Here is a 19,597-nt window from a genome sequence, read left to right as displayed (position 1 = left end):
TGGCAACGGCCAGCCGACTGAGAATCTAAGCAAGTGCATTGACACTATCCTCAGGCCAGAGGTATAAAAATTAGATTCATACGTTGTCTTAGAAAATTTGGAGACAGTAGAATGGCAAAACCATTTTATAATTGAAACCATGGATGTTCGAGCACTGTATACGTCAATGGACCATGATTTGGCACCCTCTATAGTTGATTAAGTTTATTGGGACAAATCTACTTCATCATTTTTACATGTGCAAATGTTAAAAGAATTCCTTGAACTTGCATTTCTTTTCAATTAAAAGCTTTATCAGCAAACGAGGTATAGCTATGGGGTCTTGTTTTGCTCATTCCCTAGCAAATCTATATGTGGGTGAATGAATAAAAAACATGCAAAGACTCATCCGGTTTTATCAGATAAGGTAGTCAAATGGTTCAGCTATAGCGATGATATACATATAATATGGGAAGGAATGGAGGGGAATTGGAATCTTATTGCAGGTATCTCAATGAAAATGTATTTGGTCTCCAATTTACATTCAAGCATAGTAGATTAGGTATTAGCTTTTTGGATTTATATATTTATGTGAATGAAAAGATCCAGACAAGAACATATAGAAAAAAAAAGACAGAAGGGAATGCAACATAACATGCTAACAGTTGTCATCATAATAGTACTATCAAGAATATACTGAAAGGGGAATTCATTAGAGCCAAACAAAAATTGCAGTGACAATTATGTGAGAATGGCAATTGATACAAGAAAGATGTTTGGATAAACAATACCCTAGCAAACAAGTTGCAGATATTAAGGAAATTATGATGAATAAGTCACAAGTAGAGTTCATGATTCCTAAAAACAGCATTAATAGAGTAGAATCAGAGAGGGTCAGAATGATTACACAGTATTCCAGTGATCGTTGTGGTTCAACTTGGATCCAGATTTACAACACTATATTTCCAATAAGAACATATTCCCTTATATTATAAGCTCCACAGTGAAAACTAAACTCAGTCCCAGCTTGATGCAGTCTAATAAGAAGGCGGTTCAGTCAAGTATCTTCATGGGCAACCTGTTAAAGTTTTTTTTTTTTTAAATGAACTCATTGTAGCATGTGCAAACATGCTCTCAATAAAATCAGGATTTATACTACAAAAAGTAAACAATTTGGATACAGGATTGATCAACTGTAGAAGGAAATGTGTGATTTATATAATTGTAAGCATTTGCAATAGATTATACGCAGGCAGCACAGAGTTGAGAATAAGAATTTGAGAACATCTCCATGGTATAACTGCAGCAGATCACAAGTCTCCTCTGGAAGAGCACTGGCTGATAGAACATGTCGCTGACAACAAACCTGACCTAAAAAGCTTTTGGAATTAAACATACCGGTGGATACACATCTGGGAGACCGGGAAGCCATTTTACAGTGAGATGCACGAACCATCTTAACTTCGAACTAAGAGTGATGGGCTGACTTGTGATCATGAGATTCATGCGTTTCTTTGAGCGATGTCAGTTTCAACTAATACTATCATGGTTAAACTATTGTCAAAGATTAATTATGTCCGATTCAAGAAACTGTTTATAATGGTCATATGCATTTTACAATTACCAGACCGAAATGAGTCAGGATTATATGTGGCTTTAAAGCAAATTCAAGAGGAACATCAACAAACATTAAGTTATTATAACAGACTTCTAATGTAATGTTTTAATTACATTGAATAATAAAAGTCAACATTATTTTTGAAACAAATACATTTCACTCTCATTTCAGACAAGTTAACTGATTGGTTTCTTCGATCCATTTAATACATTTTGCATTTCCGTACTAAAGGGAAAGCTTTTAGTGTATTAACACAAACAGTGTACTTGCGCTTTGGGTTGACAATGACTAGGGGTCCGCATACACACAGCAATGTTCTTTTCGTGAAATACCTCATTATGGCAAAATTATGGCACGCTTACATGACGTCATGCTAATAAATATAAACACATGATGGTACTGGTACTCAGGCGGAACGCCGCAGGATTGAAAGAAATTCAGAGTCTGGGATTTGAAAGGTTGGTTAATCACTTTGGTGACAAATAGGATATAATTTGGAACATGGAAATTGATGTAACATGCTATTATGTTTGCATTAAATTGTTACCTTTTAAAATGCATTTAATTTTTATATTCTTTGCCAGATACTAACTACTGGGATATATTTCATGAGAATATTAATTGGAGCAAAGTATTGCAGGTCAGGATTGACAAAAGTGTGACCAGGTAAATACCAAGCGATAAAGGGTCAGTATCTGATTTCAGAGTCCGTAATGGAGAGTTTTAATATATGCCTATTATATTTTATTGATAGGTTAACCCTAAGGTGGAAAGAACATGTGAAGTATAAATCTCAAGGATAGGAAGGAACTTGTAAGTTTGAACAATATAATTATCTTCAATGATTACGGAATGCCAAACAAATAGTGGAACATTAAAAACAGGAACAATTTTGATTTTTTACACTTAATCGTTCGTTTGTCTTTTCTTTCCCTTTTCTCGTCTGTGTACAGCATGACTAATGGATGCCTTAAGACAAATGCATTTTTCTATCTTTATATATTATAGATAATAGGTCTGGCCTGTATATAAGTTGACAATTAATGCATAAGAAATGTTTTGGTTGAGTCTATATAGGACACTTAGAAATCAATCAGTAGAATTTATGCAAATCGTGTATGCATTTAGTTCTATTAAAAAGACTGAGCCTTGATAAAAAATTTTTTTAAAAAAAACAGTGGTGTGAGACACACATGCTTATGCACTATAAAGTTTGTGGCCGCAATTGGGTTGTGTTCAGGCATTTGGGCTCGGTTTAAAACATTAGGATCTGTTGAAAGCCAACAGTGTCATGTATATTTTATTTTATCAAGGGGTGTTTAAACAAACCCAATTTCTTAAACTTGAATTCGAATTTGGTGGTCCTATTATAAGCAAGGAACCCAGCGCATCATGCTCGTCATTTATCATGTTAAAGTTTTAGGGTTGTTTGGTGGAAAACAGCTTTTTTAGGATACTGCAGCCTGGTCTCATTAGTAAATCAATTGCGTTTTGAACAAGAATTTAGGGGCAGGCACACCGTTTGAGATTTACCACTTGCATTTCTTGTCTTGAATATAGCTTTGTGGCTGGTAGAAATATTTTGTAAGAGCACTTTTACCTTAACACTAAAATGAATTTCCTGAAGAGTTCAGAGCTCAAAGCACCTATTTTCATGGGAAAATACAGAGAGTATTGTAGAAACTGTGAATAGCACATGTTAAATTTAACTGAATTAACAGGTTTTGTTTACTTATGGGGTGCAGAACTAGCACCGAAGGTTATTTTTTTGTAGTTTGGGATTTTGGAGACAAAACAATATTATGCCATTATGTTTATGGGTTAAGTAGATTTCTCTTAGGTCAAGTAGATCAACTAAGTTACTCAACCTGCAGGTCTGGCAAGATTTTAAAGATGGTCTGAGGCCTGATACAGGAGCACCTACAATAACGCAGTTTCACCATCTAATAAAGAGGTTAATTTATAAGCTTGTTTCCTGAATTCAAGAAAACGCACAAGAGCTACTGCCTTCATATTTTACACACAGATGCCCTTCTTCACACAGCTTGGCTTTTTCCGGTGGTTTTACAGCACAGATGGCTGAATAACCTCTTAAGCACTGGTAGTTAATTTTTGTCAAAAGTTGAAGACAGATAGGACCCAAGTCATACGAAAAAAGCAAAGATAATTTCAGATAAAAGCTTCAGAGCATTTCTCTCTAAGAAAAACAAACTCGACAAAAGTAAATTGTGAAACCAGAGTACTCAAAAGGACCTCTGCTTCGTCTTGCAAACAAGCAAACCAGCTAACTTCATATTTTCTCAATTCTGGCTAACTAAACAAAAAAGGCCTTGACTGTGGCAAGTCGTTTGGAGAAAGGGGCCTATAGTAGCCAAGTTCAAAACTCACTATGGTGATTTCTTGCACCTACTGATATGTTCCAGTACCCCTTCCTCCAGACCACTTGGACAGTATCAAAAGAGTGCACATCTGGCAGAGGTAGGAAAGGGGTATCGTGAACAAAGGCCAGAGGTCTGTCAACCCATGTTAAGCAATAGATGCTAAGAATAAAGCATTTGATCTTGAGAAAATACCAAATGACCAGTCCAGCCTAGATTTCTAGACCTCCTGACTAAAGAGGGACCAAGCACTGCCTTTTTAATTGCGAGTTCGGGATCACGATAGTGTGCAAGCAGACTGTGGATTGTTTTTTAACTCCTAAGTGAGACTCTGATTATGGGCCCTGTGCGTTCTCAAACACACCAATGACATTAAACGATGGTCTAAAGCTCTGACATCACCATGCTGTAGTTGATAAAAACAACCCTTAAGTGCATATCGTTTTGCTGAACAGCTAAACCTTCTCTGGAAGAGGAAGCACTCTAAACTGCTGACCAGAATGGCCCTGATGAAAGACTTTACTCAGGAATCAAAAAGTATGCTGGTACAACCACTGTGAAGGACACTTCCAAAAGGATATGGCGGACTGAGAGTATGATGTCTTTAAAGGTGACAGATAAAGATAGCATGTTGCCTAAATAGAGGACTATATGGATCCCTCAAAGTGCTAAAGCTACTGGCAGCATCACACCTCAGTAAAGAAAAACAGTTATTTTGGCAACAAAAAAAAAGAATTATGCGCTATGGCGCACTCTCCCTCCCCCCAACAATATACCACAAAATGACAGAATTTCCTTTTAATTACTGAAGATGAGAAGAATAAAGGAGATGAAACTGGGTAAAGTCTGTGACTTAAAGACAATTAACTTGTTGGGCTGAGTTGATCTACCTCACAAGAAAAGCATACTAGTTCATACCCAAACTGTGGATATATTAAATCTAGTAAACAAAAGTTAAGATGGTTTCGGTGCAGGGGAGGTAACAACCCTGACACATAATGGTGAGGACACAGAAAAATACAATGGTATCCAAAAGCCCGTTATATACCCCTATCCCCCGCACACCTCCAAGTCAAATTAATTATTGACAATTGTATATTCATAAGAAAAGCATATAAAATACATTAAAGAGAAACGTTTCAAGAAAGGTTCCAAGAGCAACTTGATGATTGGATAAAATCTTTTATGTTACAAAGTCAGCCCAACGTGTTTCAGGCTATCAATCCCTTTTTCAGGAGCAAATTACAATGTCTTTTAATACAATTTGACATTTACTTTATTTCACAAATTAATTAGATGTAATGAAGATGGTATAACATTAAACAAGTCATGCATCCAATGGTATTAATGCAGCATCAGAGAGTTAATATATACCGAATAACATATTGCGATTATCTATACAGACACTGGCAATTCTTTCGTTTTAGGACACTTCGATTTGGAATTGCTCTTTTTAATCACAGACTTGGAATTTAGTCCTATATTTGGCATCAATATAACTTTCTTTTTAATAATTAAAAGGTCGCTGGGGCCCTGTGAAGTCCGAAGGGAAGGACTTGGAAGTGAAATAATCCTCTGGCGGTGGAAAAAGCAGTCTTTCCTTTATCAGAGGGGTTCAGTAGCACATGCCAATAGCCCTTCGTTAGATTAATCATGGGGATATAGACAGCCAATCCCAGCCGGTCCATGAGGTTGTCAATCCGCAGCATCAGATAGTTATCAAACTGCAGAGGTAGAAATTGAGATTCAATGAGCAGGAGCCAAAACCAGCTCCTGGATATCGAGCATCACCCAGTAGGCAAGAGCTACCGCAGGGGAACCATTAGGTATCAGAGACGCTACTTTAGCATTTTGTCTGAACCAGTGTGTCTAAATGTGTATTAGATATGTTCGAATTCTTTTTTATTAACATTCTCAATTACTAAAAAGTAATGTTGCATTTATATGTTTGGAAAGCACCAGTTGGCCCTAGGAGCCAAATGTAGCTCCTGGTAGCTGTTGAAGCTCACAGCTCCCCTCAATTTCTAACTCAAAGACCTCTGCGACTGATCTGGTTTGGCAGAAAGGAGGATTGGTGATTACCACAGACTGCGGCTAATCTCCTTCCTGGCCTCCGGAATTTGGTAAGGTCTCACCTTACCTGGTGGTGTGCGAATGTAATGTTTAATCCGTTTCACGTGCCCGGATCTCTTGTCGCTCGGGTAGATCAGAGGGGACCAGACTATGCTCCAATTTTTCTTCAGTTAATAGAGTGGCCATTGGGATAGAAGAGCACTCCACCATGTCCTCCTTCCATTCCTTTAGGTTTATGTGATATATTTGAATTTTGAGCCTTCTGTCTGGCTGTGTGACCTTATAGTCATAGGTACCTGTCCTCTCTAATATTTCATAAAGGAGCTGGGTAATGATTAACTTTGTCTGATGAAAAAGGACTGTGGTACTGCCTTTTTATCGTAACGGTATTTTGGCTTTCTTGGGCCTGCCCAGGATGTTTTTGGAGTAGGCCCGGCACGATTGCCCAGATATATAACGAACACATGACTGTTTGCGACATGGGTAACACTGCCTCTTCCCCTTCTACCCACCTCTCCCGGAGCATGTCCAGTACCTCTCGGGGGTCACGTCAGTAAAGGAGCTTACAAGTGGAAAACCTTAGGGAACCTTTCTGATGGCAAAAAGAGCCCAAGGGATCATTGTGTCCCAAATGCATCCAGCTGCTTCCGCTAATTCTTTTAGAAGGTTCTTTAAGGTGTTATTAAAACGTTCTACTAAGCAGTCTGCCGGAGGGTAGTGAACAGAGGTGCCCAGGGTTTTGATATCTAAGGTCCCCTTCACTTCTGCCATCAATTGTGACAAAGGTACCGCCTTGATCAGTCAATATGTTGCTCTACCCCTGTGTTTCTGCTATTCCTAAGTGTCCTGAAGTTAAATGTGAATGGGTTATCTCCAGGAAAACCCTCCTATTGCTCCAAGCACGGCAATCTGGTTTCTAGTTATCCCTTCTGGTATGATTTCCCAACATAGACGACCCCATTTCAGAAAAAATTGACCCTCTTTAGACCTTCCTTCTTGAGGAATTCCCTTTAAAAAGGATTCCGACAGAATAGGGTCATTTTGTTGAGCAGAAGCTCGGTCAGGAATTATCTTGGTCTCCAACAGTGGTCCTCAGGGTTACTAGGGTCACAATAAATTGGAGTTCTTCAGCCTGTTCAACACCCTTAGTAAAGACATGAGCTCTTGTTCTTGAACCTCTATGGGTTTGGGAATAAGAGCCCCTTCCAAGATAACCTAGGGAATCTTTTCCCCAGTTTTCACATGGGATGTTTATTTCCCATTGTTCTGAATTAAGATTTTTACAACACCCCAGCAGTCTGGGTCTATTACTCCAGCCATTACGTCAAGCCATATCTCCAAGCTAGGCCGGATTTGGATACTAGTACTGTGGGGATAAACGAGTGCTCTCCTACAGTCCAGCGAGTGATCCCGACAACTCTAGGTCGAAACCTATATACTCACTAGTAGCTGCAGTGGGACCAGTAGCCTGGCTGCTCAATTTGTAATATTTCAGGGTTCCCCAATGTGTACCAGTTGAGTCAGAGCTCACTCCTGACACCATATGAAACGAAGGAGGAAGCAGACACAAGGATGGAATGTTTTCTGCTATAGAACCTTTGATTAAAAAAAAAAAAACCTCACTACGCCCATCTCTAAGCAGGGTTTCACGGCTTCAAACTAATACTAAAAGATCTGTCAGAACGTCCGTACAAATAAAGTCTGTCGTCCTGTGTCACAATCTACTTCTATCCCTTACACTAAACTAAAGACTTATATAAACCAACAAAAAGTTCCTTCTCCAGTAGAGTGACTCCCTTCTCTTGGTATACAGGTGATGTCCTCAAAATGTTCTCTTGCAACAAGGTGCCAGTGGAAATTGCTCCCTTCCCTGGCTTCTAGCAATCTAACAAAGTTCCTTCTCCTGATAAACAGGTAGTGTTCCCAAAATGTCCTCTTGTAAACAAATGCAGGGGTGAATAACTCTGTCCCCTTGGCTGGTACTTCCAGCACTTTTAACCATCAACATTCTGCACCAGGATAATGGCTCCTTTCTTCTGGTACTGGTCTGCACTTTCCAATATAGGTCACAACAAGGCTGGGGGGGTGGGGGCTTCGGGAGGGAATTGCTCCTTTCCCCTGGCGTCTCTTCAGCATACTTGAAAAGATTCTGTTTTCTCACCAGGCAAATGACTCGCTCATCTGGTGTTTGAGAGTGGTTTTACAACTTGTGTTTGATACCAGACCCTTCTCCGGTGGTCAGTGGGCTTATCTTTGCCACTAGTACAAGGAAGATTTTCTCGGATGGACTCTTCACTTTTGTTCGGGTCTCAGACCCTTGATGGCCCTCTGCTAGGCTTCAAGCTTTCCTCGACATGAAGCCAAGACCTCTTTACTCCTCTTGCGTCCCTACGGTCCACCCGTGCTGCTCGTTACCATCTGGGACTTGCTCACACAGCACCTGTTTCTCTGGAGACCGGGGTCGGTCTCTTTCCCGCTCCCTGCAGCAGTCCACTGCGTCACTGCTTCTTCAGTGGCTACGAGTGTTGTGGCTTCTCGCAGTATCAGCACCTTTCAGGGACCGCATGGACCACCTTCTCCTGGCGGGCGTGCCACTACCTCACCTGCTTCCCGCTGGGCTCGGTCCCACCGAAACAGGATCTGTGACAGACTCCCTCAGCCACTTGCCGGCATCCTCTGCAGAGCCCCCTCTTCAGTTGGAGTGCAAACTTCAAACCAACCTGGTTTTCCAAAGCGACGGAAAGACAGAGAGCCAGCCAGCCAGACAGAGGGGGCGACAGAGGGGGCAAGCGAGAGGGAGACGGAGAGGGCAAGAGGGAGTCGGAGAGGGCAAGAGGGAGTCGGAGAGGGCAAGAGGGAGACGGAGAGGGCAAGAGGGAGACGGAGAGGGCAAGAGGGAGACGGAGAGGGCAAGAGGGAGAGGGCAAGAGGGAGACAGAGGGCAAGAGGGAGACGGAGAGGGCAAGAGGGAGATATAATCAACCCTTACTGACTATGACAAATGGAACAGAAAAATTAATTTCTCTGGGTTGCTTGTGGCCTTGGGAATTAGTTTGGGCTGGACTGCCCCAGTTGGGGTGGGAGCACACAAGATGGTCTTTTCCTTTCTGTATTGGCTTGGCAAGTATGGTCTGGAGGGCTGTCCCCGAGCTATGCCCATGGCTATGATTAATTCAAAACCTTACACCCATCACCCTTCACTTTTGCTTATGCCAAGATCATCTTCCTTCTACTCAACTTACCCAGGGCTTCCAGGCTGCCCAACACAGCCATACGCAGGGGAATAGGAGCAGGCTTTTCATCAGATCCTCACCATTGCATCACAATATGACATGCGTTACTTACCGTAATAGCATTTCTGATGATTGAATCTGCTTAGATTCACATGCTGTGCATATAGTCTGACATCTAGTGGTAATCATGGAGTAGTGCATCTTTCTTTCGAAGATCGAAAAGGGATGTCAACACGGACGTGACTAACACTATCCCCAACGGGACGTGCTGTGTACCCAAAATCTCACACGTCGAGGCACCTCCGATTGTGTTATTTCTGCCGTGAGGGAGCCTTATAGGAAGCGTGAGTACACAAGAGAGAATGTGTAAGATGTCCATGTTCCTTCTACTCCATGAGGGGAGGAAGGGTGGGCGAATGTGGATCTAAGCAGATACCGTAATAGCATTTCTGATTATTGGAAGTAAATCATGTCTTCTGATGCTTGTTAATCTGCTTAGAATCACATGCCGTGCATAGACTAGCGAACAGTACCCAGAGATGGTGGTGGGATGTGAGAACGAACATGTCTTAGCACTGCTTGTCCCACCTGAGAATCAAACCTTCGGTGTATCTAGGCAGTAGTGTTCTGTAAAGGTGTGTACAGAACTCCAGGTTGGTGCTTTACAAATGGACTCAAGAGGAACATTTGCAATGAATGCTATGGTAGCCCCTGTGCCAAGAATAGTGTGCTCTAGGCGTGAAGGGTAGATCTCTCTTGGCAAGAGTGTAACACAGTATGATGCAGTTTACAATCCATTTTGAATCCATTTTGAAATAGCGGATTTAGAGACAGGGTCCCCTTCTCTACCAGCTGCCACTGAAACAAAAAACTGTTTCGTCTTTCTTAGTGGTTTTGGCTTTTCCAGATAATAGATCACCGCTCGCCTCGCATCTAGTGTGTGGAGGCTTCTTTCTGCCACATTAGTGGGGTTCTGGAAAAAGGTGGGTAGTTCTATGGATTGGTTCACGTGGAACTTTGAAATAAATGCAGGCGTAAATCGAGGGTGAGTGCGCAGGACCACCTTATCCTTGTGAATCATGACAAATGGGTCTTGAGGGCTTGCAGTTCACCAACTCTCCTTATTGATGTGATAGCCACCAAGAAGGTTGTCTTGTAGGCGAATGCTTTAAGGCTAGCCTTGTGCATTGGTTCAAAGGGAGGTCCCATTAGTCTGGTAAGTACAACGTTCAGGTCCCACCCGGGTGCTGGGTTGGAAATCGGGGTATTTTTACCCCTTCCATTAACGCTTCAATTACTGGAATTTTCCACCACAAAACCACCTTCTGGGGCGTGGTGTATGATGAAAGCGCAGCTAAGTGGACTTTTAGGGAATTGAAAACTAGGTCTGAATCTAGCAGGTGAGTTAGGTACAGGACAATATGCGTTTTCGTGCATTCAAAATGATTGCTTTTTTCCATTACTCCAGATGACAACGGGTTTGCATTTGCTGGAGTAGCAATGTCTGGTATTTGGTTTCTGTGCTTCCCTAATTTCCCTGACCATGTTATCCAGAGACTTTTCCCCCTTTGAGCGGTTCCGAGGGTACCTGTAGGCGTAATAGGGGCATTGTGTGTTCTCCAGAGTTGCGAACAAGTCGATCTCTGGGAAGCCGCAGTCTACAAAAGACGTTGAGAACAATGTCTTTGTGTAATCGCCACTCGTACTCTACGGGTAGTGGGAAGTCTCTGCTGAGTATGTCTGCCAGAAGATGGAGTTATTCTGGAACGTGTTGTGACGGGGGGTGGGGAGGACATCTTGTGTTTGAGAGCCAGTTTCCATATTTTCTGTGACAGTTTGGATAGCCCTGGAGAGTGATTGCACCCTTGTTTGTTCAGGTAATGCATGGCCGTAGTACTGTCCGTGATGACAAGAACTGCCTTCCCCTGGAGGTGCGTTTGGAATGCCTTCAACACTGCTAGCAGTTCCATAGGTTTATGGCTTCTACTGCGGGGGTGGTGCAGGTTTTCCCTTGCAGAAGGTTTTCCCTTGACCACCACTGCAGAGACTGAACGAGGGCTCCGGATACAACCACTACTTCGTCCCATTGTCCGCTGGCCTGAAACCATTGGCTCGAGAGCCACTCTTGCATGTGCGTGTGGAACTCGGTAGATGCAGGAGGCCATCATCCCTAACAGTTGCATGGCCTTGCCTATGGTCCCCTTGTGACTGGCTACATAGCAAGGGATTTGGAACAGCAGGTTTTGAACCCTCTCGTTGGAGGGAAAGACAAGGCCGTCTTTGGTCTGAATTAGAGCCCCCAGAAACTGTTTGACTTGGCTGGGGTCTAGGCTGGACTTTTGCTCATTGATCGAGAACCCTAGTCTGAAGAGGAGATATACCATCTTTTGGGTATTTGTTAGGCATGTTGCATACGAATCCCGTTATAAGCCAGTCGTCGAGGTAAGGATAGACTGGGATGGACTGCCTTCGTAGGTGAGCAGCTACTACCGCCAGTACCTTTGTGAACACCCATGGAGCTGAGGCAATGCCGAAGGGAAGAACCTTGAACTGATAGTGCGTGTCCTCTATCATGAACCTTAGGTACTTTGTGTGCTGTCAACACTGAAACATGAAGGTATGCATCTTTCATATCCAATGTTGCCATGTAATTCCACTGCAAAAGCAGTGGGATTACTTCCTGCAACGTTGTCATTCTGAATTTTGAGGTTTGACATACTTGTTCGGTGGGCGCAGGTCTAACACAGGGCATGGCGAGATCCTTTTTGGGTACAAGGAATTACACTGAATAAATACCCTTGTTTACCTGGTGAATGAGAACTACTTCTACGGTACCCTTTTCCAGCTGGGTCTGCATTTCTTCCAGCATTTGCAGGGGTGCTGCTAATAGGCGTGTGGTATCGAGGTGGCTGGTGGAACTCGATGCAATAACCGTGGATGACTTGTCTTGAGCACCCACTAGTCCGATGTGATCCCTTCCCATGTGTGAATGAATGACAACCGTGCCCCGACCGGGCATGGGAGGGGACTCGGACTGGCTTGTAATTTTGATGCAGAGGCCGGGGAGCCTCTTGGGGTGGAGTTTCTGCCCCTACCCTTGCCTCTGTGCTGTCCTTTTTGCAGATATTGGCTGTTGCCAGATGAACCCTGTCCAGAAGACCATGGGGTGCCTCCAGCGCCATATTGCCTGGGGGGAGATCGGGAGAAAGACAGACCGCGAAAGGAACGACGAGAGTTAGAACCTCCCCATTGTTAGAAAGGCTTGGCTGTAATCTGATTGTGCGATTTCGACATCTCATGTTCTTAGTCGTCTCCAAGGCGTCATCTGCAGCCTTACCAAATAAGTTTGACTTCTATGGGCTTATTTATCGGGGAGGCCCGAGTCTCTGGCTTGAAGCCTGAATTTTTCAGCCAAGCGTGTCTCTTGGGGAGAGTACCCTGTTCCAGAGTGCGTCCCGCAGTTTCAGCAGCAGCCAGTGTGTCCTTGAAAATATTTTGGGTTACCCGTCTACCGTCAGACGGTCGCTAGCAGGCGTGATCGCGTGGCTTCAGTGACCTCTTGGAGGCCTTCTTGAAGCAGGCAATATTGCACGTTGCTGTAACTAGCAAGAAGCGTCATATTATTCGCAATTCTGGTTGAATAGGCTGCAGATGTGGTAATACATTTTCCAAATGCTTTTAGTTTATTGTAGTCCTTATCCAGGGGAGCCTCCACCGTACAGTGGTACCTCTGCCCTTTTTCTGGTGGTTGTAACAACCAGAGTCCGGTGTGGCATGATCTCGACTATACATAGGGTCAGATGGAGAGGGGCGAAACAGTTTCTCAACCCGAGTGTTCACAGCCATTGCGAGGGAAGGAGACAAAGAAGGAATGAGGCGTTTTTTTTTTTTTAAGGAGTTGTGCAGTGGAATAGTCTAACTATTGGGAGGCTTTTCTTTGAGAATATCCTCAACGAAGTCAGAGTCCTGGATAGTCTCCTATGTAGCATTCTGAAAGTGATCTGCGGCTCTGTTTAGGGTGGCATTAAACACCATCTGGTCATCTATTGGCGATGACTGCCTTTGTTGAGGGGAAGGCGGCGGGTCTAGACAAATGTCTGGGTCAGGGGTATGAGTGGTTGAGAGCCAAGGCCCATGATCTGCTGGCTGATCCTGTTCCCAGTCTGGGCGCTGGTCAGTTGTATCCTGACCAAAAGGATTGTCCTCCTAAGTTTCCTCTGGTTCGGATTACTCAAAAACCTCCTCCTGGTGGGTTTGTGACTGAATAGAAAGCTTCTGTAGCTTTGGTGGAATGGGACAGGAGGAGTTCTCCTCCTCCCTTGGTCTCTTGGGAGTGGTATAATTTTCTAAGAAGTCTATGAATTGGGACAGTTTATCCATATAATTCTCAAACCTCTGCCTAGTCCCACAGGGATGAAGCGGGTCTGGAGGAGGGAGACTGTTTAGGGGAGATTTACCTGACCAAGACCTAGAGAGGGGCTGGGGGCCTTCAGAGTACTCCTCTCAATGAGAGGGAGTGTGCCTGTGCTGTTCTGCTGCTGAAATAATAGCTGCGAGACTTTCGTATATTTTCGGTGGCTGAATGCTGAGTTTCGATGCGGCTGAAAACATCGTCATGGTTGCCGACTCTGCCGAAGCCTTATGTGCAAGCGCACCCTTGAATGACGTTTCCGTATCTGCATGCTTTTTTATGGGAATGGCCTTGTGAGAGGGAAGTCCAGTTGCATGCAGAGAAAATGGTTGCGGGCAGGGCGCCGGACCATGAGGTTCGGCAGGCACTCAAGTTTTCGGCGGGCCTGTTGGCGCTTGGCACTTCTTCGACGTGCCCGTCGAGGAGCCCTTGGTTGTGTGCTTTTCCTTGGGTGGTGCATGTGTTCCCCTTTCGCCGGCGTGTGAACTCCCCATAACAGAACTGGTGGTCTGTCGGCCGGGGACGGGCATCTGGGAACCGGAGGGTTCAGCCGAAAAGTCTATGGCTTCCAGGTCGGAGCCATGGCTGCCGCTAGAGTCATCCGAGGTGACGGCACCAACGGAGGAGCAATTTTCGGCCTGCATTGCGTAGGCCGCCCACCGATTTGTCCGCCTATCCTTTAACATCTTGGGACTAAAGAGTTTGCAGGACTTACAGGAATGCTCGAAGTGGTCACGAGGTAAGCACCTATTGCATTTACGATCGGTGTCTTTCCAGGGGTATTTTCCGTTGCGCGACAGACAAAATTTAAATGGAGTCCTCTCCATAGCAGAGGTGAATGGCAGCCAGACGAGAGAGGGGAAGAGAAGGGAAAAGGAAATGCATTCTCAAAGAATCAACCCATGGCCCCACTGTCCCTACTGTAAGGACCTGGCTGGAGGGTCGAGGCAACGCAGTTGGCAGACATCGATAAATGCACCAGTCGCCGAACAGCAGTGGATTTTTTTGGCGTCCACGAAGCAGTTGAAGAGGTAGTCGAAGATTAGACGACCATCGGTCATGGGATAAAGAAGTAACTATTGAGCAGTATCAACTCTTGCAAGCTCCACATTAGGCGACCAACTTGTTAGGCGGAAAAAAACAATCTGAGGGACCTCGAAGCGCAAGGGATTTTGGGAACACTACACGTCGCGTTAGGGATAGTGTTACAGTCACGCCAATGTCGACGCCCCCTTTCAATCTCCAAAAGAAAGATGCAATACTCCGCGATTACCACTAGATGTCGGACTATATGTACAGCATGCGATTCTAAGCAGATTCAAAAGCATCAGAAAGTATGTTATAGTGTGTTTGTAGATCTGATAGTAAGGATCAAAAAGGGGTAGAATAAACTGGTTTCAAGTATCACAGTTATGGCAAGACAGAGCTTTGTGTGCAGTTTCAGGTTTTGGAATAGAAAGAGAGGCAAGGACCATGGCCAGTTCTGACCAGAATTTTAAAGCCTGGCCCAGGTGACAGCAGACACCTGCAACAGAGCCACCAACGTTAGGAAAGGAAGAGGTGCCAAAGAAACTATGTGCACCATTTTCGGGTGAGGCAGAGGATAATGTAATATGCTGTTTTGAAGTAATGAAAAAGGAGCAGGACAATGACTTTGCAGAAGTACCAGAGGATGGCTTGGTCCAGGTTCTGTCAGAGAGTGAATGAGTGCTCCAGTCTGACAGATTATCTAGTGGTTTATCTAGAGGTGGTATTACTTGGGAGGTTACGGGAAGTAACCTTTTACCCTTGAAATTGAAGTCCTAAAGACTGTCATTTATAACCTCTCGTTATGCCTTGCTACTGTAGTGTTCTGCTCCTTCAGAATACTTCACACTAAATGCAACATGTGTTATGACATCTGCAGCTTACAGGAGAGGCATATCGTAAACCTGGTCAATTATGACATAAGATTGGGAAAAGACCCAGTGCCTAACTGCAGCTGCACCGAAAGACCAACTGTTTAAGAAAGCAAGAGAACAAACCAACAAGTTGGGAGAGAAAGAGTAGAGTAGTCCGCTGCACATGGCTGCAGGGAATTTTTAAAGATTCCTGCTGTACAAGGATAATGGAGATCCGTGCCCTGGTGCTGCAGAACAGTAATGGCTGGCCTTTAGGATGTCTGAAAGTAAAAAAAGTGTTACAAATCCTCAACCTAACATAAGAACATTTTCTAGATGCACATTAGTGGAACATGCTGGAGAAGAGACCAGCAACTGCAGGGAATGAGTTATAACACATACCAGCATCAACAGAAAAAGCTCTGGACAGTGTGATGCAAACAATAACAAGAAATCATTACAGATATGGAGAACAAAGTATTCTGTGGTGCAGCAAGCAACAGGAAGAAATATGGTTTACCCATACCCGTAGTCGCCCCCCTACATTAGTACTATTAAGCATGGCTTGAAAAGGTTTTGTTGTCAGGCTGGAAATCGCGAGTCTTCTGTGGCATGCAAAGAATCTGAAAAGGACATTTGGAGGAGAAGATGGGGATGGGGGGGTGTTCACTCCTCATGGTCAGGGTATAAAAGAACAAAATGAGGTGGGAAACATGTTAAACCTACTTAAATCCGGGCTAAAAAAGCTTCAAGGTACAGACTACTAAACAGACATAAAAAATCCACTCGTCCTCTCAATACTTCACATTCTCACAGCACAATATTTTGTACTCACCAAGAGTGACTCATCACTTTGACGGCTCCTTTAACATTGCTATGGCATTCACAGACATTGGGGATACCCAGCCTGGCATGGCATGGAGGGCGGGGTGAGACTATTCAAAGAATATACATCTATAAAAGATCCATTGCTGGAGAGTTGGGGTTTAGCAATGGGACTGTTGGCATTACCTCTGTAGTGTTCCATCCTAGTGTGATGGGTGATTCCCTGTGAACGGAAGCTGAGGCTGAGGATGTAACGGGGGTCTGAGCTGTCGCGCACCAAGAATGAACCATCTGGCTTCCCCTTCAGCTTCATTTCAGCATCCTCCCAGTTCATTGGCCCCCAATACCAGCCACACTGAAAAGAACAACAAGCGCAGTGAGCAGAAGTGCTGGGACACCACGCCACCATTATTCCATTAAAACAGACTGTAGAGCAAATATTTAAAAAAAAAAAGAAAAAATGTACTTACCTGTAACAAGGTTTTATCAGCATCGACATTTTAGACATTTAAATTTGGATACAGAATCCCCCAAGGTCAGGTGAACATTGTAGAATTGGTTATCTGGTACTTTCCCTTAGAACTGTCCATCACGGGGTCACAATGGCTAAAAGCTGTTAGTTTGTGGTAGGTTTCTTTTTGGCACAGGAAAATAAAGACTTAATAAAAGGTTATGAAAGTACGTTTGGGCACAGAAGTAGATTTAACTAGTGATGAGATCATAAACTAAGTACTGTTTGGAAGATTTTCCCTTACACCCTGTGGTCATTGTCATCAGAAATGCATCCCTGACTTAACAGCAGTGCTCCAGATAAGATTTTGAAGTCGAAGTGTTTTACTCCCTATTTTTTTTTAAGTTGGGAGTAAAGATTTTTAGGGAGTAAAAAAAGTAAATCCCATTCCCAATGGGAGCATTTTATAAGTGAGTAAAATTGTTTTAGCTGGAAAATGGAAATGTTTTGTAATTATATTTCTTTGCACTTAGTTATTCATACACATTCAAAATTACAGGTTTACTTCAGGCAGTAATAGTTTCTTCCTGTGATACTACATGCACTACTGGTCCAAACATATCCATGGAGCTGTGTGGGTGAAAGCTGGGGCAGAAGGTCCTACATGTAGTTTTCCCATTTGGCAATTTTCTAGGGAGTAAAAGTGGCCGATACACCCCTTATCGGTAGGGCTTCCTAACAGTACCAGGGATTACCTCAGAATCACTAGGCTCTCAAAGCAGTAGTGGAAGAGCAGCCCAAGCTGAACTCTCAGGTGGTGGAGTGGGGTGGTTAACAGGTATAGAACACTTCACAAATACAAAATGAGCAAATGTGCACACACTTGTTTTTAGAAAAATGTAATCCTTAAACAAGAAGGCAAGAGATAAATCGCTTCACACTTAAAGGTCAAACAAATGCAACACTAACCGATTAGCAAAAACGGTTTCAAAATCGTTCTATAAAGTCTTTTGTAGTAGAAGACTGCAGGTAATTAAAGCAATTTTCTTATCTAGGCCAGAACATTTTCCAAAGTGACAAAGGGAGCACAATTGCACGGATTTAGGTAGTCTTTGGCAGGAAAGTTAGGTTTTGAGAAGGTTCCAGTGATGCAGCTTCATCCACCAGTTCATGAGGTAGAAGTGCTGCAGCCTGACCCTTCTGGTCTTGCAGAGAGGCAAAGCTTTACTATCTGATTCAGTGGAGCATCAAAGGATGTCGGGGCAGAGCTTCGGTTCTTCCTCAAGCAGCAGGCCCTGCAGGAGTGCAGGTACATAATTTCAGGAGTAGACAAAGCGAGCAGATAAGGAGATCGGCTTTTATCCCAGTGTGAGGCAGCAAGTGAACACAGCCCCCAATATTACAACAAGTATTATATGGCAGTGGGAAACCTTTGGGGGAGGGTAGCCAGTCCTAGGACACAGGTATTCAGTGACAAAAGATGGCCACCTATTTTACACTCCAAGAAGGACAAGGGATAGTTGTGTGACCACTCACGTCTTTGGGGCAAACTTCTTCCATTTGCTGAAATGGAGGGCGTTGGCGGTGTCAAAAAAGATTCTACAAGTCAAAAGGGGTTCCAGCTAATGGAGCCATTTTACAATAAGAAAAACGCTACCACCAGCCTAACCACATGACTAACAAAGGAGGTACCCTGTCTGGATCACTACTGGGTAGCTATGGGTACCCTTGCCTTATGATTCAAAAAGCTCAGCACAACATACAATACAGCCACTCAGTCAAGTTTTGGATTAGGCCTGCCTGGGAGGGAACAACGTCCAGTACAGGGGTGCTAGCAAAACAGGTACAACAAAGTGGGCTTTCTCCCTAAAAGAAACCATTGTAATAAAATAAAGTTACTCACTGTAGTGACTACCTTACTCCTAAGTCCATAGTCCCCTTTCCTCCATACTTGTGGGGACATTCTGTCCTTCGAGACGGGACCAATTTTTCAAAAAGCATCAAAAATTGAAATGTTTTGTCCTTTTTACGCGGGGTACCGCAGGCAGCCGTAAATCCGCCCTCCTTAACTCTGCCCGGAGCATCGCCCTTCAGTCCTTTTCTATCGCCAGGTCTGCGACCATTTAAGCAATAATAGAGGATACTTATTAGAGGGGATGGTGGGCGGGCGTATGGAGGAAAGGGGACCATGGAACAGGAGTAAGGTAGGCACTACGGTGAGTAACTGTTATACTCCTACGTCCCGTCCCCTTTCCTCCGTACTTGTGGGAGATTCCCAAGCACTCCTCACAGGCAATATGGGTGGATGGCAACACCTTACTGAAAAAGGTTTTTAAGAACAGCCTGGCCGAATTGAGCATTGGCTCTGGAGCTCTGGTCCAAGCAGTAATGCTTACAAAAAGCTGATGGGGAGGCCCACGTAGCCACTTTGGCAATGGTTTCCCAGGGAACATATTTTTGGAAGGCAACAGCAGCCGCTTTCCCACGTACAAAATGGGCATGAATGCCCTCAGGAGGTTGAAGGCCCTGAATGGCATGCGCCTCTTAGATAAAAGAGGCAATCCATCGGGAGATAGTAGCTTTTGAAGCGGGTTTCCCTTTTCGGGTCTCCGAAAGTAGCAAAGAGTTAGGAGGAGCCCCGGAGTTCAGTTGAATTGGAAGGTGAGGAACGGATGTTCCACAAACAAAGCTTGAAGCTCGCTTACTTGCCTTGCCGAAGTTACTGCATTCAGAAATGCAACCTTCCATG

At 43.9% G+C, this 19,597-nt stretch overlaps 1 protein-coding gene across 1 annotated transcript in view; it reads right to left on the bottom strand.

Annotated features, from left to right (window-relative positions):
• SOCS7 (suppressor of cytokine signaling 7) overlaps nucleotides 1–19,597 on the bottom strand; it is a 733,557-nt gene that overhangs the window by 281,376 nt on the left and 432,584 nt on the right. The window contains exon 6 of the mRNA XM_069634664.1: nucleotides 16,584–16,752. Within this exon, the coding sequence (XP_069490765.1) occupies nucleotides 16,584–16,752 (169 nt within the window). The remainder of the gene's footprint in view (nucleotides 1–16,583; nucleotides 16,753–19,597) is intronic.

Source organism: Ambystoma mexicanum, chromosome 13 (genome assembly GCF_040938575.1).
Source record: "Ambystoma mexicanum isolate Mex_15411 chromosome 13, UKY_AmexF1_1, whole genome shotgun sequence".
NCBI classification, from domain to species: domain Eukaryota; kingdom Metazoa; phylum Chordata; class Amphibia; order Caudata; family Ambystomatidae; genus Ambystoma; species Ambystoma mexicanum.
This window is presented reverse-complemented; position numbering and strand designations above follow the sequence as displayed.